The 20,365-nt window shown below is 40.4% G+C and overlaps 2 protein-coding genes across 2 annotated transcripts; one reads left to right on the top strand and one right to left on the bottom strand.

Annotated features, from left to right (window-relative positions):
• Positions 1 to 352: 352 nt before the first annotated feature.
• On the top strand, positions 353 to 7,229 carry LOC139150935 (uncharacterized). The gene is made up of 4 exons (XM_070723420.1): positions 353 to 686; positions 1,686 to 1,824; positions 2,434 to 2,554; positions 5,813 to 7,229. Exons 1-4 carry the CDS (start codon positions 470 to 472, stop codon positions 6,248 to 6,250), a joined length of 915 nt encoding a protein of 304 aa, XP_070579521.1. The 5' UTR covers positions 353 to 469; the 3' UTR covers positions 6,251 to 7,229.
• A 1,025-nt stretch (positions 7,230 to 8,254) lies between these two features.
• Positions 8,255 to 17,385, bottom strand: LOC139150934 (uncharacterized). The gene is made up of 3 exons (XM_070723419.1): positions 17,104 to 17,385; positions 15,951 to 16,550; positions 8,255 to 9,990 (listed from the first exon to the last, which is right to left on the bottom strand). Exons 2-3 carry the CDS (start codon positions 16,520 to 16,522, stop codon positions 9,822 to 9,824), a joined length of 741 nt encoding a protein of 246 aa, XP_070579520.1. The 5' UTR covers positions 16,523 to 16,550; positions 17,104 to 17,385; the 3' UTR covers positions 8,255 to 9,821.
• Positions 17,386 to 20,365: the final 2,980 nt, after the last annotated feature.

Here is a 20,365-nt window from a genome sequence, read left to right as displayed (position 1 = left end):
CCGTACTGCGTGCGCACCGCCAACTTGCGTTCCCGCCCGAAAGGATGCTCCGATTGTTCATCACCTATCAGTCGTCTGTTTGGGAACGAACAATGCAACATCAGTAAATTTAAAGCCACCTGTGTTGACTAAGACTGAGATGTCACCTTACGTGACCTAGACGTGTATACACACGACCAGCAGGTGCGGCGATGACGACACAGACAACAGAGGGACAAAGGCGAGGAAATAATGTGTTCTCACAAATTGTCAGAACATACATATAACTCCCTCGAGGCTCTGTCCTTTCGGTCAATGGTTCTGAAAAGCTAAAAGCTCTTTTGTATCAACAGAATAAGGCTTACAGAGAAACACGACTCAGAACACGTATATTCATTTGACGGGTAACTATATTGGAGTCGTTTTAGTCCATGAGACCAGATCAATAAAAGTCTTTGTCAACCGAAGTCATCGGACATTTCTCTTCAGTATGCATAAGCGGGAACTTCTTGTTACCTTATGGCTTCTTGTGACAACGTTTCACCAATCAGGCGGTGTCAGCATCAGAAATGCCCAACCGGCGCAAAACCTGACGGCGTCGAAGAAAGACATTTGGTGCGAAAGCGATGTCGGTAAACAGTTGTGCGTTTGCATGGGCACTCCTGGCAGGGTTTGTGACCGTGGCACCGAATTTCGAACCTTACAGGGTAGGTATTGGCTTCATTTCTAGGATCTACGTAGATACACTTTATGCAGGGGAACATGTTACATACAACTTGATATTTGTGTTTTAATTTCCAAATATTTTTTGATCTAACTCACAGTTTAAAGTAATGTGCAATGTGATGAAACGACGCAGCCTTACTCTGGTTCCAAATTGGTTTCATTTTTTTGTCGGTAGTTGTATTATTTTCGGGTCGAGCTCTAGGTTTTTAAGAAATCGATAGCTAAGTTGATAGCTACAGATTGTTCTGGCTGAAACCACAGATCTTTCATCAACTGCGCTAAAAGCAATGAAATTCTTGACAGAACACGTCACAAGGACGGTGACCTTTCCCAAGTTCAATGATCGTGTGTGTGCGCCTGTAATCCAACTGTGAAATGATTTCTGCACAGATATGTGACGTGGTTCGGGCCATCTTTTCATTCTGATTCGAAGAAGCATATCAGCTCTATATTTGCTAGCAACATTTTTCAGAGTCGCCATTGCTGTGACGTATTTCAGTCGCTGTTGGTCGTAAAATATGTGACTTTGTTGACATTCCTAGTCACCGTCGCTATGCCATCTCCTTCAGCGAAACCGACGTCGCCTGAGAAATAAGGCAGCGATTATGCGAAGAATTAATTGTTCTACTTAAAGTAAATGGGCACATTCTTGCAAAGTAAAGTCAAAAGTGCTGCGAGTCGCATCGTGCAAGCAATTGGGTAGTTGGTCTATACCAGTAACTTATTCACCTTTAGATCTCTGGAGGGCGGCCAGAGTGACAGAAAGCATTTATCAGCCTTCAGTACTTTTCCCCAGGATTCCACATCTTTTCGGGAAAGTGAATACTTTTTAAGTTTGAGGCAGAAAATGTTTAAAATAATTCCGTTCTGCAGATGCATTTTCCATTGTTGATAACCCCAAAATTCTGTTGGTCATCCCCACAGAAAACATTCTGCAACAGGCACATTTGTTGATGCCATCACGTTTGTTTTCTCAACAGTTGGTCTTCTGGATCGATACATGGAAGAGTTTCCCAAATCAAGCTACTGTTCATGTGACAGAAGCTACACCGAGAACTCCACAGAATTCTTCATGAACCTTGTGTTTGTGAGCAAGGTACCCTGGGAAGAAGTGGAACTGTAAGTCTAGTCTATAATTTCTAGTATCCCATGTTCAATGATAGAGACATTCCTGAAATAAATTCCTCTGATGATGTCAAAGAAATGATCATAGTGATAAGTAATATGCAAATTTACTAGTTGGTAGTTCTTTACATTTATTATTCACTTTTACTATTTAATGGTTTCTCACCTGACTACAAATGAGTTGTCCATAACCTGACCACCTCGACAGGGTCTCGATGAAATAACATTTGGAATTCTTATTTACCCACAAAAGTATCGAATGGAATAGAATTAATGCTTGCCGTCAGTAAAAACCTCACAGAGTTTACAAACAGAGATAGATTGGCAGACACTGACAGACAGACAGATACATACAGACACACATTTATGCAATAAAATTGATATGTATACATAGATACATATTAGGTATGTATCTACTTTGTGCCTGAAATAATTTGGGATATATATAATTTGAAATAATTTGGGATACACACACACACACACACACACACACACACACACACACACACACACCGTGTCCTGGAGGTAGTTAGGAGTATTCGGGGAATGTGACATTGTCAAAGGAAATCATGGGCATGTAATTCGATGTTGTTGTTCGTGTAGGCATGCGAAATGGGATGCCATAGAGGTTCTAGTTGAACACACTCGGATATCCCTGCCAGACATCGAGACGTCCACCTGTGAAAACCACCTGGTAATTGTAGCTTTAATGGAAAGCCAACTGGTAAGGGAGCTTCGATTTTCTTCTATATCAATGTAAAACGCACTCTGCCTGTCTGTCTGTCTGTCTGTCTGTCTGTCTGTCTCTCTCTCTCTCTCTCTCTCTCTCTGTCTCTCTCTGTCTGTCTCTGTCTGTCTGTCTGTCTGTCTGTGTCTCTCTGTCTCTGTCTGTCTGTCTGTCTGTCTGTCTCTCTCTCTCTCTCTCTCTCTCTCTCTCTCTCTCTCTCTCTCTCTCTCTCTCTCTCTCTCTCTCTCTCTCTCTCTCTCTCTCTCTCTCTCTCTCTCTCTCTCTCTCTCTCTCTCTGGATTAGTCGTCCAAACAAAATAATCATAAGATCAGTTATATCTTTCAAATGTGCTGAAAATGTTCTACTCTTGCGATCTGTTTGACAAAATCCTTATTCCTTGAAAATCCAAAATTCTTATAATATGCCATGCAAAGTTGTAAATAGCAATCAAATCATTCAATATCGTACCTCAATGTAGTTTTCTTCCTTTTCATTTGATGTTTTATTATGCCTGACACTGATTTTTTATATGAATGCACCTTTCAATTAAAACTGCCCATGGTCTGACCTTGTGTGAGGCGATGAGATTCGGGTCTTCAGAAGAACAAAGTGTTAGCCCCTATTCTCAGTCCTGTATCGGCGGAAAAGACATTGACATGCGCGTGTAGCAACCTTTTGATGTCACATCTTAAACGGCCAAGGTTTGGAATGTCAAGGGCGTTTTCAAGGCTCGATTTTCTTTTCCGCCATCGCTTTTTGAATTTCATTGACTAATGAAAATATGACTATAACGGAAACTTAGAAGCGATAGTGTTTGAAGAGTTTGGCATTAAATCTTGCAGATACATGTGTAAGGTATCACTTGAGATTTTACGGAGACAGTGGTGCTAGTTGTCATAAGATGGGGCGGGGGTGGTTGAGAATTATCGTCCTATTTGTTGCTGGGTTTTAGGGGCTCAATTTGAAGGCCCAATTTACAATGCCAGGTTCAAAATAATCCTGACAAGCGCGGCCAGTATTTTGTTCAGCCTGATACACTTAATCTGTGCAGGGAAAGCTCATGGAATAAATGAAATTATCACTTTCATATTTTTTATGAAAATCGAACACGGTTGCCCGTAGAGTTAACACAGGGATGGCAGCCATTTTGAATTTCAAGTGTCGGAGAATATTGGGTATTTGTTTGACTAGTTTGCCAAATTTTGCTCAGTGACCCTCCGATTTTTACTTTTGATTTCGAATGGCAACAGTTTGTTACAGAAAGTTTGAGCTAAAGTTTAAGTCTTTCAATTGTGAGGTGCATACTAACTTAAAGCTGAATGTGTTGACATAAAACGATTGGTTAACATTCTGAATTTTTGTCAACACGGCCGATGATCAGTCAGTTACTCTCTTAAATGACCCTTAACCCGAGTTTATTCTATCATTTTCTGTCACTTTTCTTGAATAAAGATTGTCTATTGTATCAAAGCGGCTACTATTGCAAAAAATTAATGTTTGTTACTTGCCCAGCCTTCGATCAATTCCCTTGTGAATGTTGGCGCCGCTTTCAGTCGATTATTTTCACTGTACCCTAAGGCTGACGGAATAGCGACATGGTTAGGGCAGGGTCATCTTCGCTAGCTAGGGTGTTTGTTCGGGTCCACACATCCTCGGGGCTTTCTATTAGAGGGCAACGCAGTGTTATTTTGTGGGTATTGGTTTCTACGTGATTTCTTGATTGGATTAGCTGTGCCGTGAGAGATAACTTTTCTTTTCGACTCTCTTTGTGTACTCAAGGGCTAAGCTTGCCAACAAGGGCACATACACCACGGCATATAATTAAAGTGCCCTTCTCGATTCCTGGTTCTCGCATTAGTGTAAATATCAATTTTTCTTCAGTGAAATTTTTATCAACTAAAACAAATCGTGTGGTATAAATTTGACAACACAGCGAGGCCGTCTCTTTCCTTAGAACGCAGACGACACAAGGTATAATTGTCTACAGGCAGTGCGCCGATGACGGGTTTGAAGTCTGAATGTGAACGTGACGGAAATGCGTTGAAGGTAGATTCCTTAGTCGGCACTCTGCATCAGGTTTCTGACACCTGCCAATATGGGCTGTAATAGAAAGTTGTCATATTTAATTGATAGCTTGGCAGCGGATAATGGAGTTACATCCAGCACGTCAAAAGTACCATTACATAGACATATTTAAGCAATAAAGCACACCAAGCGACGGTATACCACGAGATTTTGACCAGTTCACGACATATAGGCACGAGCGATAGCAACAACAGAGTAGTCCAATATAATGCATAGTGCTGAATGTTTTCCACTGGGACATCATATGCTTTGTTTTCTTTGTAATATTACCAGTTTTTAAAAATGGTGGGAAATCAAAATAACGGTTAAAATTTAAATTTACTTGTCCAATTTTTCAGCAGTAAAAGACTATATGCTTTAAATTTGCAGAATTTAGAGAAAACCAGAGAAAATAGAAAACCTTTTTCAGGTCAACACATTTCAAGAGTTACAGCTACAGGGGCTTTAATTTCAAAATGGCTGCCAACACTGCGTAAACTCTATGGGGAAAATTCAATTTTCAATTTTTTCTACAAAATAAGCTCACAAAAATTTTATTTACTTCACGAGCTTTAAAATTAGCCCCTACAAGTAGGCCAAAACAGTATTGTGGAAGTGTGAAAGTCCGAACATCTCTACCTGATGCGCGTTTTGCCTAAATTGGATTTTGCGTAAATCATGCGTGTCTATTACAAACTTTTGTGCACCTGTAGACCAACATATTAAGAAAATTTTCAAACGCGCTTACCCTGCAGGTAATTATAGTACAGCGCCATCTGTTTTCAGAAGGTATACTGTTGTATGGTCTATGTAAGATGTAAGGGCAGGAATTATGCTCTTTGTCGATTGTACGTTGCCGCCACCATCGTTTATGGTCTTTACCGTATTGTTGGTGGTAAAATGGACTATTTTGCCATTCTCATATTCTTTACTCAATTACTTAGGCTCCTTTCAATAATTTCAGACAAGTGTTTGTTTTGTGTACTAATAGATGGGGACAGTAGCATCGTTGGGAATCAAGTTTTAAATTATTGAACTACAACAATAAATCTCAGCGGGGTCAGAGTTAGGCCGTAAAGTATTAATTTCGTTCCCTTTTCCTCTCACAAATTTCTGGGGTTAATGTGGATTTTTTTTCAAAATCTGAAAAGATTGGTTTTTAAAAACTCTTGCTTTTTGACTCATTCTAGGTTCACATTTCTAATCGTTCCGGAGATTGCACGAAGCTGTCAGCGGACGAACTGGAGGCCATATTAAAAGTGAACCGCACAGAGTACATCCTCTCCGACCAATACTGTTCAGGCCTACGCAGCCTCATGAGTATCATGAATGGAACATTATCCAGCGAAAGTCTCGGACGGCGCAGCGCGTACTGGGTGATCGTTGCTCTCATTCTGATATTCATAACATGCTGGATCGTCTACACTCAAATCTCGTTCTGGTGTATTCAACGTCGCGACCGCAAGACATCATGGGAATACTGGACGTCGACATACGTCTGCTTTTCAACCATAACTGGCCTGATAGCCTTCGGTGTTGTAACTTATTACTTACTTGTGACGCCTCTTTTGTTCGAGGAGGACTGCGAGAACAACAATTTTGGTTCTCTTGTCAAGACGAATTGGTGATTCCGCAACGCTTTTGAACCGTCGAAGTGACCTCAGAACCATTGTGAGACCGTGTAACGTGCAATGTTGTACGACACTATAACAGTATCCTACGAAGGACGACGATGAACGATGCTTCATCGTATATAACAAACTTATTAATATTTTCAACAAGCATTGAACAGTGCGCTTCTGCTGAATAGAAATCACTTGAAGCCACAAAACTTGACATTTGAGGAATTTCAAACCAAGTATTGGAGTATAATGAAAATATTAATCAATAGGAATCATCTTTAAATCTTACGGAGAACGATGATGGACGATGTGTCATCTCCATATCACCATCTATTCGGTGCAATCGTTGATAACAAGATAACAAACTTAGCGATATATTTTCAACAATCATCGAACAGTGCGTTTCTCCTGAATAAAAATCACTTAAAGCCCCAAAACTAGACATTTTAGGAATTTCAAATAAAAACTTTGAATATAATGATTATATTAATATTTAATTTGACGTAAATTTCAACTAAATCGTTACATCTTTAAATATTATTTTACAACGACAAGGACATAAAATGTCAAGTGTATCATTCAATATGAGACTTCAGAATTTAAAATTTACTTGGTTTGATCAAAACGCGACCAAACCACATTATTATTTTCTCTTTAAGTTATCAGAGACTAGACCATGACAAGCAGAACCTTCGCTCTGTTAAAATACCCATCCTACCAGATACTTATCACCGATTTTATTGACACGGCATGGTTGAAAACCCAACGTTTTGTATATACATCAGACCGTTCAATTTTGTTTCTCCAGGGATAATGATATCGAGCATTGCTGTATCTGCAATTATTACACTTTTGTCATGTCATGAAACCGCACCTGCTGTAAATCCTGCTGTATGATAAAATTGACTACTTTAAATGTCAAAAGAACTCTTCTTATCACTTAATAGAGGAATAGAACCTATCGCCTTACAAACAATCAACATTACGACTGTTGTATTTTTAACGATTCTCTAGGTAACATTTACAACCATTTTCAGTAATAGAGCGCGAAGCCACTGCAGTGAACTGCAATAAAACTGCTCACACTAATTAGTTTCAGCTGTAGCCAGCTGGCAAAGTCGACAACATTGTATGTCCCATGCAGACAGTTTGTCTGGGGAAGTTGAAATAAAAAAAGATTTGTACATGGACCAGTGCATGGTAATGTTACATTGTATCTTAATCTTGAACACAGGGTGCCAATCGTAAACTCTCATTTACAACCCGAGCCTCAGACAGAGCTAGTTTTGCCTATGTACAAGCAGATTTTTTGTCTGTATCAAGAAGCCTTGTTCAACACCAAAGTGGCCGCGGCTACAGCTGAAACTAATTAGTGTAAGCAGTTTTTTTTGCAGTTCACTGCAGTGGCTTCGCGCTCTATTACTGAAAATGGTTGTAAAAGCAGGAATTACAATTTTAACATGATTGATAATGCTTTCTTCAATGGATTAGTAGTAAAGTTTTTACATTATTCATATTGTTTCCGACTGTGCATATCGAAAAATTACTTTTATAACGTTGAGACCACTTGAAAGTTCACAGAGCGCGAGCGTTGAGAGAGAGAGAGAGAGAGAGAGAGAGAGAGAGAGAGAGAGAGAGAGAGAGAGAGAGAGAGAGAGAGAGAGTGTGTGTGTGTGTGTGTGTGTGTGTGTGTGTGTGTGTGTATGTGTGTGTATGTGTGTGACGTGTGAGCCAGACGGACGGACGGGTGCTATGTGTGGGCAGACCGACGTACATAGAACGACAGACTGACAGAAACGAAGAGACAGAGGCCGAAGGGATGGAGAAGTATAAGATTAACAAAGAGTTAGGTGAGAAATTTTATTTAGTGAGCCTGTCGCGAAAAGCATTATGGAACCGCTAAGAGGAACTATTGAAATGGTGGCACCTGGCTGAATTCGAGTGCGTACAGTGTCCCTGAAAAAGTACTGTTGTTTCGTCGAAAAAATTCAAGCGCAGCAAAGTTTTTTAAAATGTCTTGAGTTTATTGAATTTATACTTTATTTACAAATATATATAACGGCATGTAAATGGATATTCATGTGAAATACACGACAGAATTGCTGTAACTTACATCGTTGGCACACGACACTGAATACGATATACGATAACGTATCAGTCTTTCATGGTTTCAATCTCCGGTTTCTAATTCAACACATTAAAATGACTGTCACACAAAGGTTCTTCGGCCAAATATAGTAAAACTGTCTCATTTATAGCATTTTTCGTACACTGAATCATTCTTGTCCCTCGCATACAGAGAGAAGGGGGACCCTGGAGATCCGTCAATAAAAGAGACCGTCAGAACAAACAGTCCGATATGGATTCATGAATCTTTGATTTTAACCCTAGCTTGTCTTATTTTGTAACATGGCGTTGGAATCCAATGAAACTGTTTGCTGATTGTACGTATTTTTACACAAGATAATGACACTCTACAGTGAATTTCAAAGCTTAAGCGCTTCCTTGTGTACAACAACTTGACTTGACTTCTTGGAAACGTCAGGATTGTCACAGAATTGTCATTACTTAATAGTGATGGTGGGCTCAAATACACAGAGTTACCAAAGTCATGGTTAATTCGGTAGTTTGTAAACTTCTCGACGAGATTCATAGCAGTGTCACGATCCGTGGAAACTTTCAATGATTTTCTTAAGGGTCTTATTACTGACACGTACATGATAAGTGACCCAACCGGTGAACAAGTCACTTGCGGAGGGACAGTGGTTCTCGTTGCTATGGAAACATGAGGAAGTTAGGAGACAGTATTAAAAGTTACGTTATGGACTTGTACGAATGCAATAATTTTCAGAACGGCATAATTTGTGGCACACAAGTACAAATTTACAAAATTTCATACCAAGACAAGAGACTGACACTTTCCTAAACTTTGAAAAATCACGGAAATCGGCCAGTCAGAGAACTGTGACGTCACAGTGTTCACTGAGTTCATTCAAAAGTATGGCTGGGAATGATAGACCATCTGATTTTATAAAAAAAAAGGTTTTTTTTTTAAATGTAAAATTGAAAGACGTTTTTTTTTTTAATTTACGATTTGAATTTTATACTGTGACTTGTCAAGTCAACAGATAGTCAGTTAACTGACTTCAAGTTGATAATGTTGGTGTCACCGTGCGTCTTGACAGCGACGTAGGGGTTGAAAGTTGATAGGAGTGGCTATGTCGACATCTTGTTGATGTTTAATAGAAACTCGTTGCGTCAAGGGAAGTTGTTTTCAATTACTCACTCACTCATTCACTCACTCACTTACTCACTCAATTTCTCACTCCCGAAACATGATTTTTTTCATCGGAAAGAACGACTCTCCCCAACGTGTTTCAACTGTTTCCGATATCTATTCTAGATCATGTTGTGAAATTGACTGTCGTGTCACGATGGATCAAGGAGATCAAGTTAACCATGTCAGAGTTTTCTCACAGTTCCCATCAAGTGATCATTCTGTCCATGGGTGTCATCCATCCTTTGATAAACGGTGAAATTGACTCGATTTCATCAATGCTTTTTTAAACGTACCGGTTCAATAAAGAGCCGATGTTTGCACATTTGTGTCAAGAGATTCCACAGGTGCCAGTTCTATCCTGCAATGGCGCAGAGCATCTTCATAAGTCGGCGGTGGGATCGCCAGGTCATCCTCGTTCGGAACTTCGTCCTCAACATACGCACTGTTCGTGTAATCTTCGGTTACACTGTGAATGTGATAAACAGGTGATGTTTTGTTATTAAATGATAGGAAGTTTTCATCTTTCCTTTGTTTCTCGTGATCTCATCGACTCTGATTTTAATGACCATTCAAGACGTGATATCAAAGCCGGAAATCCATCATACATTTCTTTAGTCTGTCCCCTGACCCATTTCTACCGCTGGCTGCTAACGAAAACAGGGTCAGGTATAGGCAAATGTTTCAGGCAAAATTTTGACTGCATGTCAATGAGCACAGTCACACAAGATCATGTGATCAGCACATCTGCACCGTAGCAAGCTCGGAAATTAGATGACGAAACATAGAACGTTGACGTTGTTTGCACGGCTTCACTTTGAAGTCTCCAACTCTACTCCTATGATGGCATTTAGTGGTGAAATAACGATTATCGTCTATGGTTATTTTCTCAGACGTGACGGACTATCCCTCCTTTCACATGTACAGCAGTGACTCAAAAAAGTGATTTTCGTTTTTCATTCAATGCCGACGTAAGATGCTTGGTTTGGGAAACCATTGAGGTAAAATTACTCGATGGGCAAACGACATCTAAATTCGAAGGTAGCTCTAAGTTGGATTGCAATCACTGCGCTGGACAGCCATGCTTACTAATCCATCAGTTACCTGACCCTATTTTCGTGAGCAGCGCAGCCAGCGGTAGAAATGGGGCAGGGGACCAGACTAACATTTCTACAGCGAAAACGAGCGCCCTCAATGGCTGAATAAAACTTGTCTTCCTTTCAAGTTAAACGACGGGCACTTCCACGTGATTTGCGAGTCGATAAAAAATGTCAAACAGGAGAATGGTTAAAAATAAAAAATCAACGGACCTATCATTTTAACCCACTTTGACTCCCTCTTATTTTACTATTAAAATCAACTTTTCAAAATGACCAAAGTGTTCAAGCAAGTGTTAGTTACCACATCATTGGTAACATTTTCCAAGATGACACCCTTTCCCACCCCCGAATATTGCATCTAGACCACACAGTTAATATGTAAAACTATCAAACGGGATAGATATCCATGGTACGGATGGCTACGTGAATGCCTTCATTCGATCACCGTTACCACAAAAGTGTAGATATACTATTTATCAAGATGGATCCATTTACTACAAGGCAGAAAGTTTGCTGCACTGGGAAGGGTTGTTGAAAACTCAGCATATCGGCAGAGAGATGCCGACACTACAGAATGACATGAAAGCTCTTGAAATACTGACAAGAAGAACTTAGTGACTATCTTTCAGAACATGGGCAACACTTCACTAAAAATGAGAGACATATCCCGCAAAATATACACTATAATTCAGAAAAATTTACCCCCCCCCCCCCCCGGCAGAGAAGTATTGCTGGGGAGGTTATCATCATTGGGACAAGGAAAACACATCGGCAGAAAAAGAACAAATCCACCAAAAGGAAGAAACAAAAAAAAGGCAATAATAATAAAGAATTGTTAAACCAGTTTTGTCTGGATATTACTGGAACAAAACCAGTTGAGTTGATTAATGAAGATGTGTTGTTTACACTGTACAGGTGACTTACTTAAACATACATTTACGCGTATCCATTAGAAGAAATATCTGCACATGCAGAGCAAAGAGCTGCGTTTTGGATCATACTCCAAAAGCATATGTAGGCAGTTGTAATAGTGGGTTTGATAACTACCGCGGACTGTTTCTTTTTGGCTGAAACTAACAGTGGCATTGTTGTCTCTATACTCGACTCGCAGTGGTGACGAAGATCATGTGACTGATGATAAAAATACCAAAAGTGGATAATGCATGGAAAACGAAGGACCTTTTCAAGCCCGGGTAGTCTTGCGATTTTCATATGCGTGTTCGGTTAATTTTTTGCCCACGTGTGAACACGTGGGCATATGTCGCAGTGATGTCTGTCTGTCTGTGTGTCTGTCTGTCTGTTGGTCCATTTTCTCAAAAACGGCTGAACGTATTTCAGTCAATTTGGTAGACATCTTCAGAATTCAAATGGCTAGAACTGAAAAGGTTTTGGTGGGCGTGGCTTGGATATTAATGAAGTTATGAAAGTTTTAATTTTTCTGTTACGCGCCGCGTATGACAAGTGAAAACAATCGACTGTTTGAGGGCGCTGTGAAATGTGCTTGTCCAGGTTGCTACAGCTGCAGCTGGATAGCTCTGGTTTCAACCACGGTCCCTCCGTGTTTCAACCTCGTATTGAACATTAAAAATATGATATTTTATATACTCATTCAACTCACTATTCAAGATAAAATATCGTTTAGCAAATTAGCTTTATCCTTGGTAATTGATTGTTTTCCCTCGCTGCTCGATCGCCAGAAATGAGTACATACGTTCTTAGCCCTGCGTACGATGCTGTGTGTTCCGCTACAGCTAATAGCCCCGCTCACCACAGCCCTGCAAAGGCCCGTACGTAGAGTTGGTGACTTCAATCCATTTTTGGACTTGACGTAAAAAGCCAAATTACTGCCGAAATTCAGCGTTCTTGGGCCCAAGTCATATCCCTGCCTACCTCAGCTACTCGATCGCTTCCAAAAATGCCAGTCTTTTATTCTTTTTTCGTAAATAACCGTCGATGTCGGCAACTCTCTCGCTAGCCCTGCGTACGTACGCAGTGTACGCTGTGCATTCCCTGTGTGCGTTCCTAACACACAGCGTACACTGCGTACGTACGCAGGGCTAGCGAGAGAGTTGCCGACATCGACGGTTATTTACGAAAAAAGAATAAAAGACTGGCATTTTTGGAAGCGATCGAGTAGCTGAGGTAGGCAGGGATACGACTTGGGCCCAAGAACGCTGAATTTCGGCAGTAATTTGGCTTTTTACGTCAAGTCCAAAAATGGATTTGAAGTCACCAACTCTACGTACGGGTCTTTGCAGGGCTGTGGTGAGCGGGGCTATTATTAGCTGTAGCGGAACACACAGCATCGTACGCAGGGCTAATACGTTCTCTACCTAGCCTCATGGCATGGAAGTGCTGATGAATAATATTACTTTGGGTCAAAGGTATTGAAGTGTCCAATCAGGTTCGTGCACAGAGTCCAAGGCCATGACCTACTTCATGTACTTCTGCACTGTTTTGATTTTGCTTCGCCAAGAAACGTATTCGTCATTGTCCATAGAAGTATGTTTGCTCTCCTTTGAGGTTGTTTGTGAAACAAATTCCGGGATAGGCCTTGGAATGCATACGATCGGCATCGCGGCAGTGCATGTAGCTAGCCCTACGAGTATGGCGAGAGTGTCCGGCTTTGGCTACGCCGCCTCCCACCTCCGGCAGGCGGCGTAGCCCCCGGCGTAGCCAAAGCCGGACACTGTCGCCATACTCGTAGGGCTACGCATGTAGCGTACCATGCTTGTGTAACTGCCGAGCTCAACGTGCATTCACGGTTGATACTCGTGTACAATCATGATGTGTTCAATTCTGATGAAGATTCATAGTCTTACTTTTGCAGTCTTTTTTTCCGTACGATAATCCCGACAATACGTGTTACTGTTAGACGAGGTGGCCATTTTATGATTCAATACTGCACAGCTACATAGCGTCACTATCGTGTGATCGAGGTACAGCATTGTTGAACGGGATACAGAAACTCTGCAGAGGGAGAAACGATCGTTGACATGAACAGTCAATGTACTTCAGCACGTAGTCCGCAGATAGCGGATCGAGAAAATAAACGTGTCCCAGTAAATAACGGAATATTTATGTACATTAACTCGATATTAATCAAATTTCCAGCTCATCGCAAAAAAATGTATTGCAAAGATTAATTTGTCACTGACAAATACTGCACTGTATGGAAAAAACAGTCTGTAGAATAGTTCAACCTCAAGTGGTATTACCCGAGACAAACACTTGTGTTGTCAATTTTGATTTCATTTCATAAACTTCATACTTCATCGAGTATCGTGTATTTCAGCCTTTGTGAAGCCATTTTATTGATATTTTCAATTTTTGTCTTGCTTTGTTGTGGAATATGTTGAATCGTCTCCGTGGACATGTAGGCAAAAGTGTGACGGGGTCGAAGTGACTTGGGTACCTGGGGCCGACCAAAACCAGTGTGAATTACTGGGGTCAAAGCGGACAGCGGCCGGGATGACGTGTTCCCCAAGCGAGCTACCTTCAGAAGTCTGTTTCATCGCAAAAAACGTCAACTTTTTAAAACCCGTCATTTATTTACTGATGTTATTCTCAGCATCACAAACATATACGCCTCTGCTATGTATCACAGCAAATAGTTATATTTGAGCGCCCCGTAAATGGATCCTCGTTTTTTTGCGAACCCGGAAGTGTGTCTTGCTCAATGCATTTCCTACCCATAGCGAGGGAAACTGCCCGCGTTCCCATGCTCCCCATGCACCCTTTTCAATGCCAGTGCAACGCCATCTGTGCAAAATTTGTTGTGGTATGCTCCCGTGTGATGGAAAACCTCTCTTATTCTAACAATGACGTAGTTGACTTGGACTTCGATTTCGTAAATGTGATGTCCATGCAGTGAGTTTGGGTTGGCGCGCTTATAATGCAATCTTCGCCCGCCTGCGGTCCGATATCCCGCATTTATTACGATATTTATCTGTTTTGACTTGACCAAAGTTGGCAAAACTTGCTATGTACATTAAAGATACTATGATACAAGATTATTGAAAGTCATTTGACATTTTTTTTCAGCCAATTCCCAATATGCATATTTAATGAACCTTCCAAATTAGGGATATATACTGGCATTTACTTGATAAAATTTGGCGAAACATGCTGTGTACATTGATCATTATACCAGGTTATAACAGTATTGAAAGTCATTTTGCATTTTCATGTCAGCTAATTCATAATTTGCATAAATAGCTAACAAGCTTTCACGGTTTGGCATATAGAGCTTGAAGGACTTGACCAAAGGTAATTACACATGCTATATTGTGATACAATGACAGTACTCAAAGAAATTAATTATTTTTATTTCAGCTAATTACATATTTGAATACTTAATGACCTTTAGATTTGATCTGTGGTGAAATTCATTGTGTTGATCATAACTCTTTAAATGTAGCAAAGCATGTAGCAAAGGTTCAAACTTGCACATAAATGCAATATATAATGAAACACGTGAGCATTTTGCAAATTTAATGAACTTTCCTAATTAAGGATATTTACCTGTCTTGACCAGACCAAAGCTGACAATTGTTTTGTACATTAAAGATACTATGATACGAGATTATTAAAAGTCATTTAACATTTTTACTTCAGCCTATTCCTAATTTGCATATTTAATGAGAACATTTCAATCAATTCCTTATTTGCATATTTTAATGAACTTTCCTGATTGGGGATATATATTTGGATTTAGAATTAATCTGTGGTGAATATTATTCGTTATGTTGATCATAACACTTTCAATGAAGTTGCAGAAATGTGGCAAGGGTTCAGTTTGCATATAACTGCAATATATAATGAAACACGTGGGCATTTTCAGTTCATATTTAGTACAAGCATTCAGATTTGTACAAAAAGCATTTGAACAAGCAAAAAATAGCTTTTTTAGTGATGGAGAGCCATATAATGAAGACACGCTATGTTTGGTACACCAATAGATTAGATGCACTTTACATTAATGTTTGACCAACGGAAAAGAAGGGTTGTCGACGCGTGTCATTTTGTATTTTATCAATATAACCCCCACAGTCTGTAGTGGTAACCTTCCAAACTTTACTTGCCTTTTCCATTGATGATCCTTACCAAAAAAAGGCACTACACAAGTCGATTATAAATGACAAATTTGCAATGGAACTCTCATTTTTTAGTGAAAATAGAGTGCAAACATATAGCTGCCTGTCGTGTTAAATCTGTTCGATACAATTAGTTTTAAGATCTATAGAACGCTGACTCATATACAGTGCATATACCACGAGACAATTTGAGCCGAAGTACGGTCAATCATGAATATGGACAGCATACTTACCAATCTTCATATGGTGGTGGTAGATCTCCCTCTATGGCCGTGTGCTCACTTTCTGCGTCGGATTCTCCAGGTGGTGCCGATGGATATGCCGTCCGCCGAGAAGACATCGACGACAGCTCTATTGCGCCCTCTCGTTGTATCATACCTCTTCTGATGAAATTGCGTGGCATGACGCAAGGCAGGACGATACAAGCGACCAGGATCATGATGTACATGCTCAAAAGACCGAATACCCATACTATTACGGGAACATCCACCGCTTCGGATATCAGGTAGCACGCAATCGGCACAAGCACACCAACCGCCGCCAAAGCAAGTCGAGGCCAAAGCCCGATCGGCACAACTCGCTTCTTTTCTTCTTCTGCTTCGACATTTTCCGGTCGGCGGCGGCGCCCCTGGCGATCATTGCCACCGGTGCTGTAGTCGCCTATGACAATGGGAAACGCGATTTGCGCATGTTCGGACATCCGGAACACTGGACGACCGGGCCGACGAGCTGCTCCGTACCGATACGGTCTCTGGAACAACGCTCTATGGCCTCCTTCTCGGTCACTAGCATTTGACGTCGACATTTTGATTTTGACTGCACGTCTTATCTCACTGCAGTAAAACATAAATATAGCAAACTAGCATTAAAAACAGGATATTTGAACACTATTATCAAAATTAACATGCGATAATTGCTGCTAAAGTTTCTCATCAAAGATCTCCTTCGCAGCATTTGTATAGGAATGTCCTTCCTCGGAACCACCAATCGCTGTTACTAGTAACACTGTACACTTTATATAGTAAAATAAGCATGCACAAGAGAATTCTATTTGAATAGAAAACTATCCACCTTACGCTTCTTCAATATGAATTGAAGGAGGCACCGTGGACCAGTGGTTAGGGTAACGGACTCGCTATCGGAGGATGGTGAGTTCGAGACCCGTTCAAGACCCGGTAGATCCAGAGTAGCAGATTCACTGTCGGAGGACGGTGAATTCGAGACTCTAGCACGGTGTTGTGCCTTGAGCAAGGCACTTTACTCCTCTGTGCTCCATTGGGGTAGTGGGTTATGGGTACCTCATCCTGTAAATGGCAAAGCCCCGTTGGATGATGGACTGAAATAAAAAAAAAAAAAAAAAAAAAATTCGGTGTAAATTCCACATACCTGCAGCGTGGGTGGGTCTACACTCATGTCAACAGTTTGCAGTGTCAATAGCGCGGGAAAGAATGTCACTGCACACGGAAGATGAGATTATTCTGTTAATCGCCCTGTCATCCGCTCTGAAGGTTCGCAGTCTACTGTCATAGACTTCACAACCATATATAAACTTGTGACGATTGCGAAGTCGTTTGATTGTCGTCTAGGAAGGTTTTGATCGCCCAAGTCCAAAAACTTTTCCGACACCGGTACGGTTTACGTTTATTTACAAAATGGCGGCGCCGGTGTACCGTACTCCCGTATTTGGTTAGTAACGTATTAATGGACCAAAATTACAATTAATCGGGTCAAAGGTGAAAGAAGACAGGTCTGCATCAAAATAAACTAAGATCGTTGACCACATATCTTTGTGTGTATAGTTTGAATTCATCTGAAATTACCATATGCATGTATAATCCACTTCTATCATTTCCTCACTGATGCATTGTCGTCGTCTTGGTAACGAGCCCAGTTTGCTATTTTCATACAGAGGTATTTCGTTCCGACTTGCTATGCAGACAATTACGTAAAACGGATATTATGTGACAGCTTAATGGCGAGATTGCTAAAAATTTAATGAACAATTCAAGTTTCTTTGATAGTTGATATTTTTTGTACAGTTGGATCATGTAGTATATTGGAATATAGAACAACGTTTTTTTTGTATATTACGGTACACTAGAGTCCCTCCCTAATACATTGGTATGGCGCAGAGTTTTAATCAGTCCCCCAATCGGACAAATGCTCCAATTAAATGAGTGCCAAGGGACCTTTGTACCGTACAATATACGTAATCTTTGTCGCTTCAAATCGTTATCGCATTATAACGTGATGGAAGTTTACACGGAGGGAGAAATGTGGTCAGGTGTATTGATAATACCACACCTGCACGGTGTACACCGCTGCGTGTGGTACCATACCAGCTGCAGGGTGTACAGAGATTGCCCTTCGTGATGTCAAGGTATCTGTTACCCTGGCTCACGACCCATGCTCAGTAGAGCAAGGATCGTGGACCCGGATTACCGGGAAGGCCCACGGAAAAATAAATATTACCTGATGAAGCACAGTAGTAATTTATTGCGACTTCATAAACCTTAAATTAAGAAAATGATTAATTTCTTTAATTAAAGTGTGACGTCAATCGACTTTACGATATTGTTTTGCACCGATAATTTTTTATCAGGTGTCTACAGCTCCAAGAATATTCCCTTCGAAAAGATAGCAATGACAACAACAACAACAGGAGGAATAAATCAAAGCGCGTCTTCGCTGCCCTCGAGTTTTATATATTTAATGCTTGCATGGACAATAAATAACATCAATCGTCTACATGTAAGCTGTTCGCCAAATTGCGAAGTACTTACATAACAGTATATTGATAGAAGTTTGCGTTGGACAAAATGTTGGCCTGAAAGTCGTGATTGCTCAAACTAAGTAAAGAACGGGTCGTGATCGAACCGGAATTACACTGTCCTGTCATAGCACAATTCATTTGGAGTTCGGGGTCCTGGAATGAGACCACTGACTTTGTCGTTGTAGTCCGACGAAAAAATCGCCAAAACATGTGTGAGTGCCAATCTGTGTCTGCAGTAGCTCCCCCGGGTTGGGATGGATAGTCAATATGGTGATTTCGAAACACATTGTTTTAGGAAGCTTTGACTTGTAAGTTTACAATTTTAATGCATTTTAACAAAGTAAAAAAAATGAGAAGTAAAAAGTTACTCGCATCTACCGCCCAGCTACGATTTTTAATATTCCCCTCTAGGGGTCTTGTTTTCTCCTCATCTATGTCTCCACCAGGAAAACATCCCGCCGGTGCTGTCTTTCCATTACAAACGATAAATGTATAGATACATATCATTTATGAATCTCTAACCATCACATGCCATGACAAGTTGAAACACGTTTACTTTCGCACATCAAAATGAGAGGTGAGCCATTTTCAGATGCATGATCGATTTCATTCTAACCATGTTTTGACTTGTTGCCTTCCCCACTTTATTAGTGAAAAATCGGACATGTGCGTACTTGGTGATCGCGAAAAGCATAGAAATTTTTAACTTGGTGATTCGGCAAGGTTATCTTTCGTTTCATTCATTTGTGTCTCATGTCTAATATTCTAGAGGATTTAGTTACAAGACATTCAGATATTTTCGCAGTTTTGTCTTCCATATGTCTGTAGCAGAGGTTTGATAGCTGATCTCACGCCTGTTGCTCTACTTTTCAACATAAGTGTTGATCCTAAATTCGAATTTATATTGGCAACTGTACTGCACGCTTCTACCCGTATTAAAATCATAGTATGCATTTGTTCTTCTACATGAAATATAATACTTTTTCTATCAAACGGATTTCGCATCCCTAACCAATCAGTGTTGCGGTATGAAATACGGCTAGTTTTCAATCGGATTCGAACCCACAACATACCGTGACGGCATCAGTCGCCTAGCTGAGAGGCCATAGACAGAACAGCTCGGCTAATCTCCACTCCCAAAAAAGAGTGGTTCAATAGCCGGCTAAGTTGAAAGTTGAGATTTACTGAAAGGTTTTCGGATATTTTATGAACATAGAACATGGCCATGACGACATGTAAATTATATGACGTATGCTATTATTGTGATGTGCATTGCGCAAATATCAAATGCATGGTATGGAATGCAAATATCACAACGGGCCCTAATAGAACAACAAACTTTCAAATTGCGCACTTTTTTATTCAGTCTTTGGTGGGTTTCGTTATGTGAATCAGTAAGATATGAGTGTGGCATTCTCCTATCATTTGGTCAAATTTGTTTCCAGGATGGCTTAAGAGATGTGTGCAACGACACGTTTCAACAGCAAACCTAATTGCGACGCTGACCGCTATTTGATACCTCTAAAGTCGACACACAGTTTCTGAGAAATCACGGTGGGCCCTGCTAGGACAAACACCATGAAGTTATTAATTATTATTATAGGGATTTATTTATTCATTCCTTTCTATGCATCCATCTGTCTGTCATTCTATACATCTGTCTATCTATCCTTTTTTTTTCATTCAAACCTCCCCCAACTCCCCACTTAACAAATTTATCAACTGTCAGTCGAAATCAATAATTTTAGGGAATTGTGATATTCTCTGTCTCCATAGGGGTCATCGTCCTAAAGATCAAAAAGTGATTGATAGTAGATAAAAACCGTACATGATCATACAACTATGCTTGAAATCAAATTTGATTGATTGCTGTGG

This window comes from Ptychodera flava, chromosome 15, assembly GCF_041260155.1.
Source record: "Ptychodera flava strain L36383 chromosome 15, AS_Pfla_20210202, whole genome shotgun sequence".
Classification (NCBI taxonomy): domain Eukaryota; kingdom Metazoa; phylum Hemichordata; class Enteropneusta; family Ptychoderidae; genus Ptychodera; species Ptychodera flava.
The sequence above is the reverse complement of the archived record's forward strand: the minus strand, read 5'-3'. Positions and strand labels throughout refer to the sequence as shown.

Bases quoted from the DNA above. Each gene is read 5' to 3' on its own strand.
- LOC139150935 (XM_070723420.1), top strand. From the start codon at position 470: ATGCATAAGCGGGAACTTCTTGTTACCTTATGGCTTCTTGTGACAACG. The intron at 687-1,685 runs GTAGGTATTGGC...TTTTCTCAACAG, and splicing joins CGAATTTCGAACCTTACAGG to TTGGTCTTCTGGATCGATAC. The intron at 1,825-2,433 runs GTAAGTCTAGTC...TTGTTCGTGTAG, and splicing joins CCCTGGGAAGAAGTGGAACT to GCATGCGAAATGGGATGCCA.
- LOC139150934 (XM_070723419.1), bottom strand. From the start codon at position 16,522: ATGTCGACGTCAAATGCTAGTGACCGAGAAGGAGGCCATAGAGCGTTG. The intron at 9,991-15,950 runs GTAAGTATGCTG...TCACATTCACAG, and splicing joins CCACCACCATATGAAGATTG to TGTAACCGAAGATTACACGA.